Source organism: Anguilla rostrata, chromosome 3 (genome assembly GCF_018555375.3).
Source record: "Anguilla rostrata isolate EN2019 chromosome 3, ASM1855537v3, whole genome shotgun sequence".
NCBI classification, from domain to species: Eukaryota; Metazoa; Chordata; class Actinopteri; order Anguilliformes; family Anguillidae; genus Anguilla; species Anguilla rostrata.
The window spans coordinates 48864566-48887615 of record NC_057935.1 but is presented as its reverse complement, the minus strand read 5'-3'; the positions used below and the strand labels follow the sequence as shown (position 1 = coordinate 48887615).

The 23050-nt window shown below is 44.4% G+C and overlaps 1 protein-coding gene across 9 annotated transcripts in view; it reads right to left on the bottom strand.

Moving 5' to 3' along the window:
- The window catches only part of LOC135251024 (dedicator of cytokinesis protein 9-like), a 105712-nt gene that overhangs the window by 20901 nt on the left and 61761 nt on the right, over positions 1-23050 (bottom strand). For all 9 annotated transcript variants that reach the window (XM_064327974.1, XM_064327969.1, XM_064327977.1 and 6 more), the window contains exons 6-30: positions 22703-22798; positions 22011-22145; positions 17397-17571; positions 16080-16132; positions 13950-14024; positions 13623-13763; positions 12930-13142; positions 12423-12545; positions 11949-12031; positions 10956-11078; positions 10584-10663; positions 10293-10480; positions 9676-9741; positions 9384-9476; positions 8886-9009; positions 8222-8340; positions 7160-7246; positions 6795-6884; positions 5403-5518; positions 4125-4194; positions 3842-3967; positions 2958-3029; positions 2403-2549; positions 1960-2043; positions 1483-1594 (exon numbers count right to left, since the gene is read on the bottom strand). In XM_064327974.1, the coding sequence (XP_064184044.1) occupies positions 1483-1594; positions 1960-2043; positions 2403-2549; positions 2958-3029; positions 3842-3967; positions 4125-4194; positions 5403-5518; positions 6795-6884; positions 7160-7246; positions 8222-8340; positions 8886-9009; positions 9384-9476; positions 9676-9741; positions 10293-10480; positions 10584-10663; positions 10956-11078; positions 11949-12031; positions 12423-12545; positions 12930-13142; positions 13623-13763; positions 13950-14024; positions 16080-16132; positions 17397-17571; positions 22011-22145; positions 22703-22798 (2791 nt within the window). The remainder of the gene's footprint in view (positions 1-1482; positions 1595-1959; positions 2044-2402; positions 2550-2957; positions 3030-3841; positions 3968-4124; positions 4195-5402; positions 5519-6794; positions 6885-7159; positions 7247-8221; positions 8341-8885; positions 9010-9383; positions 9477-9675; positions 9742-10292; positions 10481-10583; positions 10664-10955; positions 11079-11948; positions 12032-12422; positions 12546-12929; positions 13143-13622; positions 13764-13949; positions 14025-16079; positions 16133-17396; positions 17572-22010; positions 22146-22702; positions 22799-23050) is intronic.

The window sequence follows — 23050 nt, the reverse complement described above, 5'->3', positions numbered from 1 at the left end:
CTAAACATTGGAAATGTTTGACATTTTTAATATTTTTTCCTGGGGTCAAATTAACCCCGAACATAAAATGTTACTGTGCTTGATAATAAAATGTGTGTTTCTTTCCAAATGTTATTTTTCTTTTTTAATTTGCACTTAATACCAACATAAAGCCCTGCAAACATCCAAAACATACTTTGTTTTCCATTTTAGGTCAATGAATGAGATTGTACAGTCATTTGCATATTTTGCAATAGTCATATAAAATCAATACTTGATGTATAAAGGGAGGATGGGGGGAGTCATGTTTTATTTACTGGGCTATTAAGATGGTCAGTAGAAAGGCCTAAAGTAGCTGAGAGAGAAACTTGGGTAACACTTTCAGTTGCAATTATTTTCTACAGGTTTATATTGCTGGGGTCAAATTGACCCCAAACATAAAAGTTGTTAGTTAATTTGAACATAATAGGAGGGTTAAAATACATTATTGTGTTAGTAATGAGCAAAGACAAATACTTTATCACACATCAGATATGCAATGCCACTGAAGGCTAATGGAATGGCACTAAGAAGGGATAAACAGTCTCTTTGTCTTTTTGATTTTGATCCAAGTATACAATCATTAACAGCCATGAGCAGCAAGGCAAGACAAGGCAAGCAGCACACCTCAAACCTACCTACGGGCAAGCCACGTGACTCCACGGTGGGAGACAGAAAAGCTAATTCACAAAGGAAGAAAAAAAACATGGAAACGTACTGCAGCTGAAAGCAGGAACAGAGCTAATGTTCACATGAAACACAGCATCTCATCTCCAAAACCCACAGCCACATTCAGCAACAGACAAGAGAACATCAAACACGCTGAGGTGAAACTGACATTTAGAGCAACTGGCACAGTATATACTGTACACCCCATTTATCAAATCAGAGAGAAAATGGAAAGAATGTCACTAAGACTATGAGTTTGTTTTAATATCCATGGTTTGAAGGACAGGTCACACTGGGTAGTAATATAACAGTGTACTGACTATACTGATTGTAATATAGTTATGCAGATGTTTTTTTAGGGGGGTAAAATAATGGTATAACCGTCAGGTCCAGAAAGCAGTGCTCTCACCATGACACTTTATGTTACCCTGTGATGTTGCTCTACATTGGCACAACACTAAATAATGTTATGTGGTAAATAAAGGTAAATGGTCCATAAAGCATAAATTGATCATGCCTTAATGGAACCCTCACTCAAACACTCACTACAAACACAATCAATAGATCAATCAATCCACCAACCAACCAACCAACTAACCAACCAACCAATACCTTTCTCAATTACATCAGTTAAATCAATTCCTTCCCCTAATACATTATCAGGTCCATGGAGTGATCATACTTCTCATCACTACCTAGTATGCACCGGCAAAATAACTATTCCTACAAAATCCTCAAAGATCCAATTATACAGACAGCAGTATGGTGATTTTCAGAGAGGTGGCAGACATTTACCTTGAAACCTCATTATTCTGCCCTTTCCAAAAGGCATGGGAAGGTTGAGTGGAATGTAGTGCTCGTGGTTGCACACCACGCGCAGGAACTCAAACTTAAACTCGTACAGAGTCTGAAAGAAGAGAGCACCGGTCAGAGACATATCAAACCCTTACTTCCTGCCTCAACACCTCCTGTGCTCAGTTCAGAAGCACTGAATCATGGGTGTTATCCCGTGTTCCTTATTTTGGGCCAGTCCCCGTGAAATATCCGGGTAAGAAGTTGTTACTCTAGTTTGACTGCCCTGGCTGTTGAGAACCTATCCATTCCTCTTTTATTCAGCCGGCACAAAGCACGTTGGGCATCTCTACTTTACTGCATCATGGGTGTTTCTTTACTGAGCATCCTGTGGCTCTGACACCGTTAGCATAAATGCAAATGCTAATAATGTAATGTATAATGTATAATGTAATGCTGCATGCAGAACGGTGCTAATACCTTGGAGTCTCCTGGCAGAAAGCAGTTGATGTAGTTGTTGATCTGCTTGAAGATGAAGCCTCTGTCCATGAAAGTGAAGCACCGCTGTGGGAGCATTAGAATTGTGAAAAATCTTCATGTCTTCATGTCAACTAACTATATATGTACACCATATTGTAAATATAACAACACCAGCACATATAACAGTTGTATTTGGCTAGTATGCAAAGATGGAATTCACTGCAGTATTACTGACTAACTTACTGACGTACATTTTACACGCTCACCATTTGTACAGCTAGATATTTGTAACAGCAGGCTAAGCGTATTTATCAAGAATACTCCAGCTGTGCCCTAACCATAAAACAAACCTGAAACATATTCCACACTGTGGCATTCTCATTTTTAAGACACTTCTGCAGTGTATCAGATCAGAGCATAACTCTCCTGGCACTGAGCCCCACCTTAATGAAGACAGCCAGGCTATGGTTGGCGTTCCTGGCTGCATCCAGGTTGTCTTTGTACTTCTGCGTAATGTGGGGCATCAGCATATTGACCAGGGTCTCCACAGTGTGGTGGAAGGCGGCAGAGAAACGCTGGTTCCTCGACAGCTGAGAGATGGAGGGAAAGACAGAGAGAGCTGCTGACAAGTTCTGTATAGCAGCAAATGCCAAAATAGCCATTCCAGAAAAACCAATATACCACATGGTGATAATTCACTCATGCAAACATTCCTTATTTTCTACTGTTGTTAATGTTTCCCAGCTTGGTACAGTGGAGAAGGGTGGGGTTCTATGATAGCTCCTTGATTATACAGAACAACGCCACAGTTTAGTAAACACTGGGTTATGCTGGGCAATTAGAGTTGTCTGTGTGACAGTGCGGTACAATTATGAAAGACTCTGTAGAGAGACTGGAAGTTTAGAGATCATAAGCACCAATATACAAAATACTGAAAACCAAACCAAGAGCAACCATGTCACACATTATGCGAAGATTACAGAGACATTTGAACTTACCTTGACTTTACAGCTTTCTATCAAGTACTGAGCCATGGACTTCACAAGAGCTTCAAAGAAATACCAGGAGTACTAAAACACAGACAAATGAAACCATAGAGCTCTTAATATTATACATATCATTCCAATACCCAATTGTATTCATTTAAAAGCAATCCTGTACTTGAGGAGCAAGATATTTCCTTAGACCACTCTAAATGGTTAAGTACTAAATGCCATGATCACATAGTTGATCCAGCTGTGTAGATAAAAACCTATGAATGAAAACCACATAACAGGTGCTACAAGGCTATGGTTGCCTAACCTTGAAGTACCCATGAACTCTGAAGCCAGACTGCAGGCTCATGATGAAGACTGGAACTGTCAAGTACATTAAAATGAAAAAAAGGTGTTTCCCTCCATCTGTTTCTTTTCAAACAGCAATTCATTCCATCTTTCTTTAGTGAATTAAAATACAGTTACCATGTCATATGATAAAAAATGCCGCCTCACTAGCCAGCTCTTTGTGAGATATGGTATAAAGTATTTTTAAAATCAGCTATGCATGTGAACAGAAAAAAATCCCTTTTCTGCTCGTACCTGGGTGTGGGCAGCAGTGTGATATAATGTCGATGTGTTGTATGTAGATTGTAACTCAGGGGTTTCCAAGTTCTATTATCTGATGTTGCACTAGCATAGTACCCTTGAGCAAGGGTTCTTTCTCCATCCAGTTGTATAAATGACCTTTATGAAAAATATATAAATTGTGTAAATTACTCTAGATTAGACCATGTTCCTAAATGCGTAAATGTAAATGTATGCAAACGGATGTGAGAACATTGGGCTTTTTCAGTGTAATGGTGCCCTTCGCAGACCCCTCTTGTGCTGCATGACCTGGTCTGTACCTTGAGCAGCTTGTTGCTGGTGAGGAAGTCTGTGGAAGGTTTAAGGATGGCGGTCATGGCTTTGGCCAGCTCCTCATGCACAGTTTTTACGGTGGTAGCGGTGAACGGCTCCGTCTTAAACACGTACTGGAGAAAGGAAAGAGAAACACTGTGCTGGACAGAAGGGCGGCACGGCACAACTGAACCTTGTCGTCACTTTCAGTCATGCTATCTGTATTATATATGGAATACATACATGTGAACACATATTTCAAATACAAGTATATTGGAAAATGTCAATTACCTTCACATATGAACGCAAATAGTGCTCCAGACCCTCCTCGTGGCATTGGGAGACGATGTGAATCATGACCCTGAAAGAACGGGAAGATCACAGGTCAGAGGTCAGTCAGAGGAGCAGGGCTCTTATTGTGTAAAGAACAGCTTTGCACGATTCACATCACATCATGAAAGTATGAAAGTATCTGGGGATTACACAGCTCTTAACCCACTATACATTGGCATCGTATTAACAAAGAACATGCATCATTAATTCCAGGTTCAATACTTTCTTGGTGAAATTTCTCTACAAATAGAACTGAGTGGGTACAGTTGAGAGAAGACTGGGTCTTGAACGGGCAAAAGACTGGACTGACCATTATTATTTAGTTAGCACCTCATGCTTTGCTATTTTTATTTGGAATTCCTCAATAAATTAAAACGACACGATTTCCTACAACCAAAAAAAAGAATACGCTGTACCTCATCTTAGAGTTAAGCCTGTATGCATTTTTTTAATCAAAAAAATGAATTTCTTCCAAATGAATTAAAAAACTAGATCCTGCACTACATCCTTTCATATGATATACAATATGAGGTTTCAAAACAAAGTGGTTGTTCTGCCAATTACCTTTTAATGAAATATAATGCTTATTAAAATTTGAGCAGAAACCGACAGTGTAATTAATCTCACTTTCCTGACTGTCCTTTGAATACAGTCTCCAGAATCACTGATAAAAATGAACACTAATTCAAATTCCGGACACAAACCAGCTTAGTGAGAAAAGAAAAAATGATTCATTCATGCGGTCAAGTACACTTGCTACAGAATAAGCAAGTAGAATTGCAAGAACAGCAAGAACTGTGCAATCTAGTGTTTGTAAGAGGGCCTGGCATAGGGTAAGAAACCACAAATCCACTTGTGTTCTTAGTAATCAAAACAAGCCAGGCGTTTCAATTGGGACACGTACTATTGCAAAGGCAATGAGCAATGTTTCCGGTTTCTGGGAGACAAAAGGAGTTTTTCCAATCGCATCAAAAAAGGGTGTTCTGGAGCATGTTTCTTTTAAGTATCAGAAACCTAAGCTCAGATGACGGCAGGTTATGCCAAAATACATCAGGGGTCTGTGGCCACCTTTGAACAACGGCCTTTTAACATTTTCATAAAGCATTTCACATTTTCATAACATTTCACAATTTTTTTCATACGTTCTGATATCCAGTTTCTGATTTTAAATTTCCAATTCTCCACCAAAGTGGTCCGACTTGCTGTCCTGAATCAGGTACAAAAGCGACCACTTGCCTGGTGACGTTAACCGCAACGTCCTCCTGGGTGGCGCTGGTGAGCACGCAGAACAGCTGGTTGAGGACAGTGGGCAGGAAGTTGATCATGACATGGCTCTCCATGGCATGAAGGCTCTGGGGGAGGGGAAGGAAATGGTTTATTGAACAGAGTCCAGACGATCCTGCTTCAGCCATCTTCAGGTCACGTGATAGCCAGTGATGTTATTCCAGCAAAACTTAATTATAAAAAAAAAACACCAAAAACACACGAGGAGATTAGGATGGGGTATGCCTCACTGCTGCACAACTTTACAAAGCATTTTCTGGGGCAAATATTTCTCACCTCCTCCATTCCTCAACATCCTCTTTTCAGATGCCATTTGTGATAAAATACTTAGCGGCGTCACCCACCCAGGAGAAGGAAAACACTGTAAATATATGCGCCACGGGATATGAAAGGCTCAACAGGAATAACAGGACACACCTGTAAAAAGCGTGCGATCAGCTAATGCCTGATTACTCAGTTCCTGCAGTAACATGAATGGGCCTATCAGTGCATTAGCAACCACCCGGCGATAACCCAAGGCCAATGGAGCCATTTGGCAAAGGGCCAGCGAACAGCAGTGGCGTGCCTGAACTTGCGCCTGACCCGTTCCCCATTGTTTGCCTGGACCCGCGTGTTTATAATTGAACCCAAGTGTGCAGCCCTCTCGGTGGCAGTGACTGGCAGGACAATGGAGGATCAGTGTGTTGCTGTTGCACTGCGGCTGGCGTGAGTGATCGCCCACTGATTTCACGACTTCCTGCGATAATGGGGGCACGGCGGGACAGCGGCTGTGTGGTGGCAGTAAAGGCAGCACAGGTGAGATGGGGGCGGGCAGGGGCGTAAAAATCGCCACATGATGGGACACGTGCTCTAAACTATGTCTGTGGGTCACCCCGACTCTGTGTACTGAGGTTGAGCTGCCACTGTCTCTATATTGGCCTCTGTCCTGGTCTCTGTCTCTGGCACCGTCACAGTCTCTGTCTTGGACTTAATTATTTACAATTATTTACTCAATTATATCTTGGTTTCATTTACAGTCTCTGTCTCTGTATTGGTCTCTGTCACTGTTACAGTCTCTATCTCTGTCTTGGTCATCGTTACAGTCTCTGTCTTTAAATTGGTCTCTGCCACTGTCACAGTCTCTGTCTTTAAATTGGTCTCTGCCACTGTCACAGTCTCTGCCTTGGTCATCATTACAGTCTCTGTCACTAAATTGGTCTCTGTCATCTTGTTTTGTGTCTCCATAACAATCTATGTATCCATCTGTTCTTGGGTTGGTATGTTGTCATGGTGCCTGTCTCGTGACTGTCTCGGTCTCGGCCTTGGCATCGCTCACAGCCACCATAATGGTCCTCTTTGTTTTACCTTCAGGTACTTCACCAGCTCCCCTCCCGACACCAGCCCGGCACACTGTGTGTACTGACAGTGATGGAAGAAATTGTGCAAATGTTGATCCTAAGGTTAAAACAAAAAGCAGAGTTGGATATTTGTTCAGCAAAAAACAGTAAAAGGGCAAGAAAGTTCCATGATAATTTCAAGAGTAAAGGTACTGTACTTTAAAACTTGCCGATAACTCTGCAAGCCAACGATAAGGACAGACCCACATCTCACACACAAATCCCTCTAAAACATTACGGTCTTACTGTAGGTTTCATTGATTTGATATGCAGTATGCATATCGATATGATAGCGCCGTATCCATTAAGTTATTTAGCAGCTCCATTACTGACCTGAGCGTAGACAGTGGAGACTAGGTGGGTGGACACCTTGAACAAAGGTTTTCCTCCATCGACCCATTTGATTTCAGGTCCAGAATGCTGCCATTGACAACAGGCATACAATAAATGGCTAAATCCAATAAACCATGTAAAGCAGCAAAATAACAAGACTAAAGTCGTAATTATAAAGGGACTAAAAAGAACAGGTTGGTGAAGGGAATTCATTATTTGCACTGCAGGTAGATTTAAGTGGGCTGAGGCCAATCCTAAACATAATGAAATTAAGCCCTTGGGAATGGAAGCTGAAACACATACAGCAGCTCAGCAAACAAGCCAAAACAAAGAGGATTTAAACATCAGTAGTCATTCAGGAGATAAGAAGCCTTCATCTTATCTTTTTGTAGGCACATGGTTTGATGGTTACAAACACCACCACAGCTTTCTAAATAAAACTGTTTCTATATGGGCCCTGCTGCGTGCTCAGGGGACATTGTCATGCTGAAACAGGAAATGCCTTCCCCAAACTGTTGGGTAAGCACAGAATCATCTAGAATGTGATTGTATGCTGTAGCATCAAAATGTGTCTTCACTGGAACTAAAGAGCCTACCTAGCCCAAACCATGAAAAGCAGCCCCAGACCAAGGTATACAAATTTGGCAGCACATATTTTTCAGTGAAAAAGCATTATCATTGAACTTTTCAAAATCGTTCCACACAGTACTCTTTTGCAAGCTGGCCATCTTTTCAACTGATGGAAAGTAAAGTGAATGACAACCCGCCTGCCTGCCCCTTCTATTATCCTAGGTGGCATTGGTGATCTTTTATTTTGAACAGTTGCAAAATTTAAAAAAGAAAAAAATATAGAATTTTTGATAATTTCATTCTACATTCGACAATCAACAAAGTGACAAATTGTTCATGTCCCTAACATACACACACACTCTCTCTCTCTCTCTCTCTCTCGCAATTACAGCCAACTCATAAGGGATGAAGGTGAATGAACAAAGGCTTGGCCCTTATCCACAAACACAAAGAGCGCCCCTCCCCTCCACCCTGTATAAGAATGGCTGTTACCTTGGTGACACCCTCCTGACAGCTGAGGTAGCCTGCAGGCAGACTGGCAGCGACAGGGATCTGCTGCTCATTGGTGATCACCCGGCCATCCTTCAGCAGGGGGAGCCAAGCATACCCCACTGTGGACAGATGAGAGGAGAGCCTGTCAACTATACAGGTGAAGCCAGCCTTGAACACTGACCCACAGAACCACAGACCCACAGGTCCAAAGAACGACAGACCCACAGATCCACAGAACCACTGACCCACAGATCCACAGACCCATAGAACCACAGACCCACAGACCCGCAAATCCACAGAACCACAGACCCACAGACCTAAAAGAGACAAGACCCTGCCAGCGGACTCCACCAGCTCACCTGGCAGAGGAAAATGTTACTAGAAAGACGGAAGAATTTACACCAATAAACCCAAATGATTGAGGCACATTTTTATTACTAGTGGCTATTAAACTATTAGGAGATGCAAAAACTACATTGGTGAGGCCAATATTTCAAGATTAAATGACCTAGAAGAGAATTTGGCCCACATTAAGGGACATGTCACACACTCCCAGCGACGTGTGAAGGAAGGGCTCCTGTAGATATGTCAATATCCTTGGAAAACAGAAGATATTCTATATAAGAACACTATGTACTTTTGTACTACAGTACGCAGCTCCTACCTTGTGTCTCCACCAGGTCCCTCTTCTTGGTGCTGCCCTTGCTAGTGCTGTCACAGCTGATGTGGAAGAAGGTAAAGAGAAGGTGGTGCTTCTCAGTAATCTGGGTGGGAAGCTCCAGCTTGAACTAAGACAGGACACAAACACAGTTCCTTACAACTCACACCAAGCCCATGCAGCTCTTCTTTATGCTCTGCTAACATCCTCACGGACATTTGCTAGCAAGCTAGCATACGGTCCACGGTTTCATCCAGGGTGACTGTCACTTTAGCACAACTGAATCTGCATGCAGAAATCCCACCAGACATGGACAAACTTAATACTGTAAGAACAATGGTGGCACATTTTGAAAAATAAGAAACAAAGATTAACTTGCATCCATGTTTCATGACCACTCGGCTTATGGTATGCAATACTGCATTGTTTATGTGACTCAGCACATACATTGCACTGTTCAATCAAATTCCCCTCACAATGAGGGAGCCAATTGAAAGCACTCACCTCATCATAGAACTCTGGGTTCTGCTGGTGGTGTAGCACAGCAGCAAAGGCATTCTTCATAAACAAAGGCCCTCCTGGTCTACCATAGATGCACTACAGTCATAAGAACAGGGTGATTAATTGATGCCATTTGGCCAATTTCATGTATCTTACATTTCCAACTATTTACTATTTTCAGATAATTTGATAATACTGGTTCTGATTTGCAGTTAAATCTATGTATAATATTATAAATGAGAATTGGAGAGTTAACCACTGAGAAGGTAGGGACGAGCAGGTGACAGGAGCTAACCTTGAGCGGCTGGGCGTCCTCATCATCAGAGTCCTTGAACTCAATGCAGACGGCTATGTTCCTCGCCTGAAAATGGAGGGAGGGAGGGAAGGAGGGAAGGCAGGAGGGAGACAGACAGCACAATGCTGACCCACATAAAGAAAACGTTTCTGGGACACTCTTTCATTGCTAGCAGGCACTTCTCAAATGTTTCTCTTGTTTCTTGTAAATGTTTTCAATCTGTGTGTTCAGTGTGATTTTACTGGCAAAAGCATTCAACTTGGCAGGCCAACATCAGATCTTAGTTGATGTGCAGCTATCATCTGGAGGCAATTTAGAGGGTCCTGATACAATTTTAAATCTTGGCCACAATAAAAATTGTTCCCTATATCTTGCCATGACTTGTATGTTTGCAAAAGCTTTATTGATATTCACATTTATTTAGATAATGAAACCGTTAATGTAAAATCAAAGATAAATAAAACAGATGAATCTTAATGTATTTCATAATGTGAAGCATAAGCTTCTGAATATAAAGGCCATTCAGAATATTACAATAATGGACAAATTATTCTTTATTCCAAACAAACGAATGTGATTTTTACTAGGTACCATGAAGCCCAATTTTGTGCGCTTACCTTGGCAAAAGATTTTTGGCTGTCGTACTTCAGGTGTCTGGGGTAGACATAGAGGTGGTTGTTGTAGTTGGTGAAGGGCTGGGAGCACTTAGCTATGCACGGCACAAACTCCTCCACTTCAAATAACACGTTCGTCTTGCCATTGGCCTCAAAGGGCCTCACGGGAATGTAGGAGGAAGTGACACAATCTGCAGGGCGGAAAGGAAGATGGAAACAGCATGGGGGCGATGATGAGACAGATCTCCTTCAGAGGAAAAGATGGTCAGCGACAGTTCAAAGCAGACGTCTTACTTGTCAAGTCTGGGGCCACGGTGTCGATGGTCACGTCCAGATTTCCTAAGACGACTGGAAGTTTAGCCATTTTTTCTGGCCTGAGAAACAGAGACACACAAGTACCAGTTTAAGCCTTTGTAGCCTTGGGTTTTAGAAGATACATAAAGCACAACTTACTGGAAACTCCCCCATAGAATTAGTGAGTAATTAAAAACATGACAGCCTCAAGGAACCCCAATGGTATAACAGAATGTGCAGAGGCCAAAGACATTCTGTAGCACAACCCATAGCTCAGTACATTTCGACTGTACAACTGACTGCTGTACGCCGTTAGATCCATAAACCAGACTGACCTAGGGTGCACAAGAATGTTCACAAAACGGTACAAACTTTCTGAAATCCGCCAGCAGTTTGAACATGTCTTCATTAGAGAGCTTGCTGCTGTCCTGCCGGTAGATGGCTGAGAAGCGGGAAGCCTTGTCCAGAGTCCCCGATGCGTCTTTAAACAAGGGCCTGCGCAGGGGAATGAGACAAGCTTCCATGAGAAAGAAACTTCACACACCACATTCCTCCTGAGAGCATGCTAGGTTTGTTCCTAGCATTCTCTCAGGCCTCTTGGATAATGGTTCCTTGGGATTTGAGCATTTTTCCACTCTCTCATTCTCTTTCCACAGCTCCTGCAGCTCCTCAGAAAATCGCGGGCACAAGCAGACCTCGTTTGGAAAGACAATCGACACCCCGTGACACATCCAGACTCTTTCAGAGCACTAAAGATGCAGAGCCATTTCCACGGCTCCCAGTGGAACTCTAACCAACTGTGAAATGAAAATCTGCTCTTGAAAATTCAGGCCATTTATTGTTTGATGAACATGGCTTTTATTTTTGGCGAGCTAGTGTGAGCGAAGCTTACTGATCAAAGACCAGAAAGTCACCTCAAGGGTCCCAAAAGAGGAAGGCATTACATGTTGTGGACAGAGGGAAGATTTACATACACAGACTCCACTACTGGTCAAATGTCGCAGCATTATCATGTTAGTTCTGCTTCTAGTAGTGTTGGCTGCTGGGCAGACTCAAGTTTATTTGTTTTTATTTAGAGGACTGAATTAATTGATCAGAGCCAAGTAGCACAAGCTTGATTCAGGGTAGTTCCATTCAGTGACACTGTACTTCAACTGGTTAGAAATATCTAAGTTCCGTAAGACTGAATCTCCAGGAATATGCATCTGAGTGATTCACACATGAAGACAAAAACATTCCAAACACTTGCTTTGACAGATCCTTCACATTTCAAACTGACTGTTTCCTCAGAACCCTCCCTCAGAGGCACCTAGTCATTGCCAGAAGAACAGACCAGAGAAAGCAGCCTGTGTGAGTGACCCGTACCTAGCCGCCCAGGCGAAGGGCATCCTGTACTGACCCAACCGACTGCAGGCCAGTTTGGCGTTCTTCAGGACCTTCTGCGCTGCCTGACAGTGAAAGTGAGTCAGAAAGAAGAGCATTGTTTCAGAAAGACAGAGAAAGCAATTATTTTAAGTGCCCTAGTGAGTCCAATTAAGTTAGCACAACCACTGCCAACATTTCCATAAAGCACATTATAATACTCCCAAATGCTCTTAACACAATCTTTATCAACTCATCTCATTACTGGAAATCTCCTGAATGGATTATGACCAGATTTGCAACTGCAACTACAACAGCCTGATAGCATAAAGCTAACAGGCTAATATTCGTAAGCAGAATGAGTCTTTATTGGTAATCATGTTGACTTGGCTAATGGATAGAAAGGGCAATCACACATTTAATTATCATTTGACTCAAGTTAGGGTGGGTCTTATGCTTGTCCCTTCGGATCTGCACCTTGGTGACATCTGAGCTCTTCATATACGGTTCAGCGCAGTGTGTTATTCCCCCTTGCAGCACCTTCTCAATTCGAGCCACTAGGAATATGTCAGGGTGAGGACATGTCACCGAGAACACTCCCTGCAGGAGGACAGATAAACACAGAAGAAGGACAGTTAGAACACACACCATCGACTGATCTGAAATTAGCGCTGAAAAGGAAATCAATGCAGTCGTCTCCCTTGCCTTCAGCAGAGTAACAATAAAAGCTCCTCCTATTGAAAAACAATAATGGTTGGTCTCATTCACATCCAGCAAACATGAAACAAAACCCCCTTTGCCGTCTGCAGATTCAAATTACAACCACAGATTAAAGGAATTTCTGATACACAAGTTAGTGGCAGAGCAAACTGCATTATTTCCCTCAGGAAATAAGTGGAGAGACTATAATCTACTAGAAACCCCTGCTCCCCTCCCTACAGAAGCCATCAGAGATGCTCTTATTTTAGAAGTGCGTAGGCTAACCTGTCTGGGGTACTGCAGAAGCCCCTCCGGCAGCCCATTGACCGTCCTCTGCCCCCCAAGCAGGGAGTCTCCACAGCCGTTCATGTGCAGGCTGCTGTGGCCGGAGACCATCTGCCGGACCGAGGCGTGGTTCAGGTCCACGCGGAAGTCCGCCGAGATCTTTCTGCTGTTCTGGATGTCAAAAAGCGACAGGGTGACGTAAAACGGCTCCACCTGCAAAACAAACACACGCAAAAGGTCTTTAAAGGGTAGGTGCATTTTCTAAACAGACGCACCATGTTTATAGTGGCGAATGCTGAATTAGGATTGGACAGGACATAATAGTGCCAAACACATAAGCAAAACTACTGTGTCGAATATGTTCCAGAAAACCGGTTAAGGGAGTGGTATGAGATGGGGGTATTAAATTCATATGCTCCATGTGCAGGTGTTACCCATCAGCAACTGAGAGCCAGATACCAAGAGGTTATGGCCCAGTGCCCTGCTGCCAACAAAGCCTGAATAGTGGCAGGACAACATCTAATGCAGAAATGTCAACGCCTATATTCATTATCACATTATGCAAAGGATTCATAATGATAATGTGAAAGAGCTAAGGTATCACATGAAAGTCATATCACAATGTAAATGAGTCATAAATAATGCAATGCAGCCTTATTTAGCATTAGACACACAGAAAGACTCATAGCCTACGTTGGTTGTTGGCCCCTCTTCATTTTCAGCCACACAGCTTTGCAGATTGAAGGACAAATCATTGCAGTTCACCATAATTCGCTTCCCAAACTTCTCCTCAAACTGCTTAATATCCGGCTCCATTCCAGAAAAGTCAAATTTCTGCCACAAAAAAGACAAAATGAAATCAATCATCAGGGTTATTGCCTTTGAGGAGGTTAGGACAGGAAACAAAGGGAGCCAAGGGGAATCAAGGGCCAGACACTTGAGCTCCAAATGACAGCCATCGTGGCTTTCATGTTCCTGTCATATTGCACTTCATCATCAGTTACAAATCAATACACTGACCTGTGTGTCGGGGTCCAGGGTGAACAACTTCAGTCTGGTCTCACTCCTTATTCTCGATTCAATATCTCTCGCGCTCTTGTGGGAACACAAAACAAGATGGCAGTCAGGGCTTCAATAAATAAAAGCACACAGCAAAATTCAGCAGACGGTTTGCGAGCGGGACATTTTTAAAGACGTTCTGCAGGGAGCATAAAAATGTCATTTGGATTGAATCCGCGTATCTGCAGTCCTGCTGTTGCTTGGGGGTGTTTGGGTTCATTCTGGATCAGGAAAGTGCAGAGTCAGAAGTACAGTGCAGAGAAAGTGCGCTTTACACAATAAGCTATTCTACAGTATCCACCTCCCTGCCAAGCCTGTTTCCCAGGGGGCAGTCATTTTAGTGCACAGGCACGGGGTAGTCACCTCAGTGCAGAGGCAGGGGGCAGTCACCTCAGAGTACAGGCAGGGGGCAGTCACCTCAGTGTAGAGGCAGGGGGCAGTCACCTCAGTGCAGAGGCACGGGGCAGTCACCTCAGAGTACAGGCAGGGGGTAGTCACCTCAGTGTAGAGGCAGGGGGCAGTCACCTCAGTGCAGAGGCACGGGGCAGTCACCTCAGAGTACAGGCAGGGGGTAGTCACTCAGGTACAGGCAGGGGTAGTCACCTCAGTGTAGAGGCAGGGGGCAGTCACCTCAGAGTACAGGCAGGGGGCAGTCACCTCAGTGTAGAGGCAGGGGGCAGTCACCTCAGAGTACAGGCAGGGGTAGTCACCTCAGAGTAGAGGCAGGGGTAGTCACCTCAGTGTAGAGGCAGGGGCAGTCACCTCAGAGTACAGGCATGGGTAGTCACTCAGTGTAGAGGCAGGGGCAGTCACCTCAGAGTACAGGCAGGGGGTAGTCACCTCAGTGTAGAGGCAGGGGGTAGTCACCTCAGAGTACAGGCAGGGGTAGTCACCTCAGTGTAGAGGCAGGGGGCAGTCACCTCAGAGTACAGGCAGGGGGTAGTCACCTCAGTGTAGAGGCAGGGGGTAGTCACCTCAGTGTAGAGGCAGGAGGTAGTCACCTCAGTGTAGAGGCAGGAGGTAGTCACCTCAGTGTAGAGGCAGGAGGTAGTCACCTCAGTGTAGAGGCAGGAGGTAGTCACCTCAGTGTAAAGGTAGGGGGCAGTCACCTCACTGTAGAGGCAGGGGGCAGTCACCTCAGTGTAGAGGCAGAGGGGAGTCACCTCAGTATAGGGGGGCAGTCACCTCAGCGTAGAGGGGCAGTCACCTCACTGCAGAGGCAGAGGGGAGTCACCTCAGTATAGAGGGGCAGTCACCTCAGTGTAGAGGCAGGGGGCAGGAGGGTGGGGGAGAGGGGGCGGGTCTGCTGGATGGCAGGGCATGCAGAGGGTACTGTAGAGCCACTGACATATGGAGGCAAGCTGTCCTTCAAACTGGCAGCCCACAAACCAAGGCTGTCACGAGACTGCCACGTTCCCCTTCCCCAGACACACATGGCATCCCTCCGCTGCCGACATATGGCCAGCCGTTTCAAAGCACAGCACATTTCTGACGGAGCGCTGCTCCGGTCAGGCTCGCAAAATCGGCAGCAGCCACGCAGTTCAGCACATGCTAAAGGAAATCATGAGGAGCAACTCTCTCTCAAATTAGTCAATATCCAGAACATTCTTTCCAGTCCAGTGTTGGTTCTTGGGTTACTTTACATAAGTATTGTCTGTTTTATGAGCTATAAGCTGCAAATTTATATTCCACATTTGTAGGACAGCGGACACATTTTCCTCTCCAAATCTGATACTTTTCTGTTAAATTTCCCAGAATTCCCGGCACCAGATATCCAATGACTCTAATAGAGAAACATGTAAAATATGCTTTATATATCACAACTGAGCTAATTAAGGCCATATGTCTGAGGGCTACACATTGGAGCCTAAACATGGAGGGACAATTCAGTTTCAGATTCTCAAATGGATTCTGAATTCTTAAATTGACACTTGCTGAGGAAATACAAAAGCATGAGTAGCATTCTCGTTATGCTTTGTGTATTTGAGTACAGCTCCAACAAGATTCCCCAGGTGTACCCAGGTTCTACATCATAGGGATACAGTGTGAGTAATGTTGTATGAACTACTTTCCAATGACAACAGGACCTACCTGAAAACTCTCTAAACTCCCAGAGGAGCTGTCAGCCTTCCCCAGCTCATCGTCTGTAAAGAAGATCAGATTACCTTTGATTAATCATAACCATAACACACAGGCCTAACCATAACCCACACACGTAGCACCATTTCCTCCCTGTATGAAGAATGGGAAGAATGAAACTGGAGAATATGATGTAGCAAAACATCATATAGCCTTCACTCCCCTCAATGATAATAATAACATTATCATATTAGCAGTGAAAGGTTAAAAAACTGATTTCACTCTCCTAAAAGTGGTCTCACAAGCCAAATGGCTTTTCCTGTGAAAGTACAGAGATCGGACAGGCTTTTTTTGCTCGACGAAAAAAAATTGTGAAATCCCGCAAGAGGGGGTGTTATTACAGCACCTTAAACAACAATGAGCAGGCGCGTTTGCGAGATTAGAGAGCAGACACACTGGCTGTCGGCGGAGCGCTGAGATCGGAGGGGGACAGGGGAGAGCGTTTAAAGGCTGGGTGGTCCGCAGCACCTCGCTGTCTGCCTGGGGGGAGCTGGAATCCGTGGCAGGTTTCCCAAACGTACTGCTACCCCGGGGCAGGAGTCGTCCCGCACCACGCTGACTGACATCACTGACGTGGAGCGCCGCACGAGAGCCGGCCCGTCACGCGGGTCTACGGCCGAATGAACTTACAGCCAAAACAGCCGCGTCAACTAACGCCGTCATCTCCGATCGGCGGCTGCGGGCGACGCCACGCGACGTCATCCACGCTCGATTAAACGCGCGATGTCTCCATACGGAGCGCTGGAGGCGGGGACTCGGGGCTTCAGCTGTGCTACGTCAGTGCTTCCTGAGAGCTGTGCGGGGTGGTGGTGCACTCATCGGGAACAAAGCTTGAAACTAAGCCTTCCTGGGGATGCAGCTGTGCAGTCCTGTCTGGGGGCTTCTCATACCAAATCAAATTTTACATATAGAGCACTTTCAAAAGAATTTGCCACAATTTGATTCGCAGAAGACGCCCCGGCCTACAGTATACTGCGTTATTCTCCAGCCTCTGACTTGGCTCATTCAATTCTGAACTTCCTCTTCTGCAAGGGAGGGACCTGATGAGAGGACATGACTGAACAGAGAGTACATGGAAAATAGTATTTTCAGGGTCTCTCTCTCACACTTATTGACTGAGGCCTAAAGGACGTACACACACACAAACGCACACATAAACCCACACACACACACACACACAAACACGCACACACGCACGCATGCAAACACACAGACACACACACAAACATAACACACACAAATACACACATACGCACACACATCACACACCATCATGCAGGTCCCCGTTCCTCTTCTCCTGCATGGCGAGCTCAAAGCAGGTGTGGAGGATCTTGTTGAGGGTGCTGATCCACTCCTCCATCTCGGCCTCGCTGTCGGCCGCCAGCAGGTAGGTGCTCTTATCCTGCATCTTCAGCTCAAAGGCAAAGCGACGCACCTTGTTGTTCTGGAGCCAGAAGGGAGAGAGAAAGCACAGAGGCGTTGCTGCATTTTTTGGACTTGACATTAGATGGATGCAGGGAGGCTATCAGGCAGACACTGGTTTACACGTGCACATTCCATAGTAGTAATGTGTGGTGTGATGCACGATGATGTCCCGCACTTTTATCTTGTGAAATCAGCGAAGGCTTCTTAAGGTCATGTTGCACGTTTCATTCCATTCCGCTGAATATTTATGGTGTTAAATTTCATGGTTATTAAATTTTTTTTTTTAATTTCCGAAGGTGAATATTCAGTAACCAGCCCAAAACAGAATGTTCTAAATCATCCTCCAAAGTTAACAGTAAAAAAATATCAAGTCACCAGACAGCAGACTAAACTCAATAGACAAAGAGTGCTGGCAAGCTCAAATCTTTGAATGCAGTATCACGGAAGGAAAACAGCTACTTGAATGTTTTCTTTGCCTGTGATGTGTTATTTAATAATGAGATCGGTTTCAGAAAACAATGATCTTTATCTTCACGTACTAAAAAGGGGGTCCAGAACTCCCACCACTAGTGTTCTGCTAATAAAGGTGGTATCTGTTTCTTAGATGTGCCTTAAATTCCCTGCATTTAAAAACTGGGGAACTAATCTGCTGGTTTAGCGTTATGGTGCTTTGATCTGCGGTAACGGCCAGGGCCACAGAGTACACAGCAGGCCGAGGAGTGCGTAAAAACAGTTCCATGTGCGCAAACCGGCGCGGGGCTGCCAGGACTGGAGCAGAGCTCCGACAGAGCAACACAGTCAGCACAAAGTCAGTTAGTCACTGCGTCGTCCACCTCTGCTACCCCTGAAGCTAATGCAGCCTGCCTTATTGAACTACGGCTTTGACGGACGTGGAATTCGAGAAGGAGGCAAATTCCATTCGAGGAATTAAATAAACCTCCTCCCTACCAACACTGCCTGGACAGTTATTTTTATACATCAGTGACTAACACCGCCATGAAGAGCAGTCAAATAAAACAATGTGCATCATGACAAAAATGCTTTATTCATCTCATCAGGGCAAGAGGGTAATTAGGGCTGAACATTTTTTAACCACTGAGGAGTTAAAGGCAGTAACAGAAGGAAGAAAACGCTCATTACGTAAAACACATCAGACGAGGCGCATCGCTCACTTGAAAGGAACCCAGATGGTTTCTTTCATTAAATGATCCTGAGCACAGGGGAGGGAGCTGTCAATCAAGCCCAAATTAAGCGAACATAAGCACTTTCCAGTGCCTCCTCCCCTACCCCAGCCCCTCTAAATCTGGATGGCGACAGCACTTGAGAATATAAGAGAGCTAATTAGGCTCTAACAAAGAATATCACCGGCTGTGAGGACTCCTACTGTACCTAAAGAAGAGCCCTGACATTTTCCACTGCAGCAGATGCACTTTTTATAACGCTGGAAGAACACCGTCATCCCGGAGTTCACATTCCAAGTGGGACTGACAACAATAGAATGCAGTGGAGCCAGCGAAGCAATGTGGCAGCGTGCCATCAGCCTATGCGGCCATTTTGTTCCAGGTGAGACGGTCAGTAAAACAGCGAGGCGAGAGCCACGGCTCGCATACCGAGACTTCACGCTCCCTCCGTCGCGCCGCACGATTCGTGCTAATTATTCTGCCGGCCTGCGTCCGTCCAGGAGGCCGGCCCTAAACTCCCTGCTGGCGCTATTATAAACCAGAGCAAATGAAGAAAATATGCTGACCTCCTGTTCAGCACGTGGCTGTATAAATCCATAGATTGCACACAGCAGGATAAAAGGGAGAAATCCTGGATTATTTCCCTCGCGACGCATGAGGAATGAGGATGTGGTCAGACAAGATGGTGAACAGCTCTTTGGTACTGATGGAAAATCCAAAAGATGTCCTGGGGTGCCAGACCATTGATCAGTAGATACATTTCAAGCCTCTCTTTCTCTCCCTGTTCAATCACCAATTACACTGCTCCCGAGTTACCACCCACACCCAGATTAAGCTCACACGTGCACTCCTCCAGCACACCTATAATAATAACACCTATTTTCCACAAAACAAAACACACAGGACCTGATTTACTAAGACCTTTATTGCAAACCTTTTAGCACATGCAAAACGAATAACACAACCAATGATTGGTGCGAAACAAATACTATGACCAATCATTGGTCATGTTATTGTTTTTGCTTGTGCTAAAAAGGTTTTACGCATGCTAAAGGTCTCAATAAATCAGGCCCACAGTGTGCTACAGGAGAGCTAGCACCAATCAGATGTGAGGTACATCTCCCAGTGACAGCTGGTAACCTGTTGGGGCCTGGTGAGCAGCTCAGAGGTGCTCATGCAGAGGTAATCTGAGAAACCCTGGCTAAACTCAGACTTTCCCAGCAGTGTGAAGCCCATTCTTTCCCACTGCTGCAGACTCCCAGCCATAGCCAGCTGATGACATACCCCAGACTTGAACTAGGGATGTCTAGACTATAGGGCTTGGCTTATGTTCATGGTCAGAGCTTTTAATGGTTGGGCCATTATCAGGACTGAGTCCCATAGTCCTGAGGCCACAGTGATGCATTTTGAGGAGGGGAACTAGAGGCCAGGAGCAGGCTAGAGGGATGTCATCAGGAGTGGGTGTCCCATAAGGGAGGGGGGCTTTAAGAGGAACAGAAAACATCTGAGGGTCTTTAGGGACCTAGAGTTGGAAAAAGGGGCGCAAGAATTATTCTGGCCAGTCCATCGTCCCTCTATTTGTCATAGATTCCACCGTTAATAACGTGCAGTTCCGCTTCCAGGATGGCTGTTTCGGTTTATAATTGGAGTACAGCTATCTTGGCAACACAACACACGTCTCCCCATATATCTTGAGCTGCATGGGACACAGACGAGCCACGTGTGAAGCAATGGGGCCAGGGGAAAGAGCTGAGTCAGGAAATGCAACACAAGTGGAGAATTCATCCAAAATCCTGAAAAGCAACATTAGCTTGCTCCAAAAACAAGAGAACAAGATACCTACAAGGCATACAACACATTGTTTTGGTACTGTACTTAAAAACTAACTGTTTTGAGAAGCACCTCTTCAGTAACAGAAGCCTAAAATCAGTATGCCCATCTTCTCCAGTTTTTCATACCGTACTTCAAAACTAGCTGTTTTGAGAAGCACCTCTTCTGTAACAGAAGCCTAAAATCAGTATGCCCATCTTCTCCAGTTTTTCGTTTTTGTTTCAGAAGAGATTAAGCAGAAAAATGTAATTCAATAAATGGGACAGTGGGATGAAAGTATGTACTATAGTACGCCCTAATCCCAATGGAACTGGATAAAAACAGACGCATTAACTCCCCTTCTCCCATTCCACACATTAATTAAATGAGAGCACTGGGAGGGGGGTTATTATTTCTGATTGGACGGGGCCGTGCCGAGTCTCTGGAGGCCGTGGAGTGTCTGCAGTCCGCTCAGAACCTCCAATCCCAACTCCAATCCCAACTCCAATCCCCAGCGACAGGAAGGACAGCCTGACAGCACTGCTGCTCACAGCAGCTCCTTTCTCATTTCACAGGGAAAAAAGAAACAAAAACAGCTCTTGGGTGGCCTTCGAGGTAACAGGACCCAAAACAAGCTGTTTTCCTGCACCACCGAGCTGAATCTTCTTTTGGTTTCACAAAAACCCTATTCAAAATCATTCTTCCAACTTCTGTGTGATGTGTGCGAACGGAGATGCTTCTCCACTTCAGGGAAACCAGTGCAAGCATTACTGACGGATACCCCAGAAAAGCACAGGGTAGTATATGACCTATGGTGATAACTGATAACCTTCAACAGAGATAAAGTGCATCTGAGGCTCAGATGTCAGCCTTATGACTGTACATTAGGCTAACACATACAGTCTAGGTATGTGTGATGAGACCAGTCCTACTGCCTGCTGAAGGAATTTTATAACTTCACTAAAATTACAATGACAAACATTTGGCGAAAAAACGAAAGAAGACACTAAAGGAGGGCCTTAAAAACAATATCTGAAAAATAAATGCATCATACTAAAAAAAAAACATCACAGTGGGTTACAATTCATTAGGTTAGTTAAAAAGTGACACACTGTAGGCATATACTTCATGGAAGTCTTTGGCCTAAAGACAATGGCTAGGAAATACCCCATATTTATTGTCTTGGAATAGCACTTAGAGCAGATACTGCCATAAACAAAAGTATAAATACAAATACAGTAGTGTCACGCTTTTTTACTACTACAATAATTCCAGTACTTTGGAAATAAAGTACAAGAGTAAAATAAAATAAAACTGGGTAGTAAATCCAATGCCGATAGCACATGACTACAGACAGCCACACAATAATTTCGGGATAAAAAGCCATGTAACCCAGTATTAATAATTTTAGTGTACTACTCAGTCACTCCAAGCCCCAGTCATTCTGAGTATATTTTAAAGCAATCACCTGAACAACCCCCATGCAGGAGTCCAGAAATATTGTTCCTTTAGGTTCTTTGGAGATTTTCTCATCCTTGTAGAAGTTGAGATTGTAAGAGCCATCTACCAGCTGGGTCAGGTGGAAATATCTCCTCTTGAAGGACTAGAAAGTAGATTAAAAATGGAAGAAACAAACAGTCCATCAACAACATATGCTCCTTTTATAAAAGAAGGAACTGAGAAATCATATTAGGGCATAGAATGCCTTAATCCTTATAGAATGAGATAAGCTGGAGAGTAGTGTATCCTGCTGCTCCTGAACACATAACGCATGATTGGGGACATGACTATCTAGCAGGATGGTAGTGAAGGCACAGTTGGCTATCTGTATCTCATAAAAAGTCAGTGTTGGGCACAGACCTGTTTTCAAAAAAAAAAAAAAAGAATTCTACTACTAGCTTTAATTTTCCGACATAGCATTATGGTTTAGTCATGTGTGGTTTTGAATAGGTTGTCTTAAGGAACACTGACAGAACAAAGAGCTGGGCGTGGACTTTCTATGTATGTCAAAAACGATATGATAAAAAATGGAGACACAAGGTTTTTATGACACTGGTGCAACATAATGATGATAATGATGATGACAATCATCACTGTCAGCTTCAGAGCTCCAGATGTCTTTGTCTTTGCGGTGTGGATGGGGAAAGCGGTTCCTCTCACCCTCATGGTCACACTGATGGCACTGTTCATGTTGCCTTTGTAGAGCCAGCCATGTTTGCTGATCCCTCCCTTCTGGGAGCCCAGAGAGGCAGTGTCCTGAAAAAGCAAATATAGGCCATATTAAAATCTGTTCACCCACACACACATACACACACACGCAAGCACACACATGCACACACACGTATACATATACGTATACGTACACGCACACACACACGCACATGCGTGGGCCCATACATGCACGCACACTAGAGAATAGCAAAGTTTTCAACAACGAGTCCCTCCCCCTGGCCTGAACTCACTGTCACCCCAGCTGTGTTTGGATGGTGGGGTGCGGCCCTACAGCTG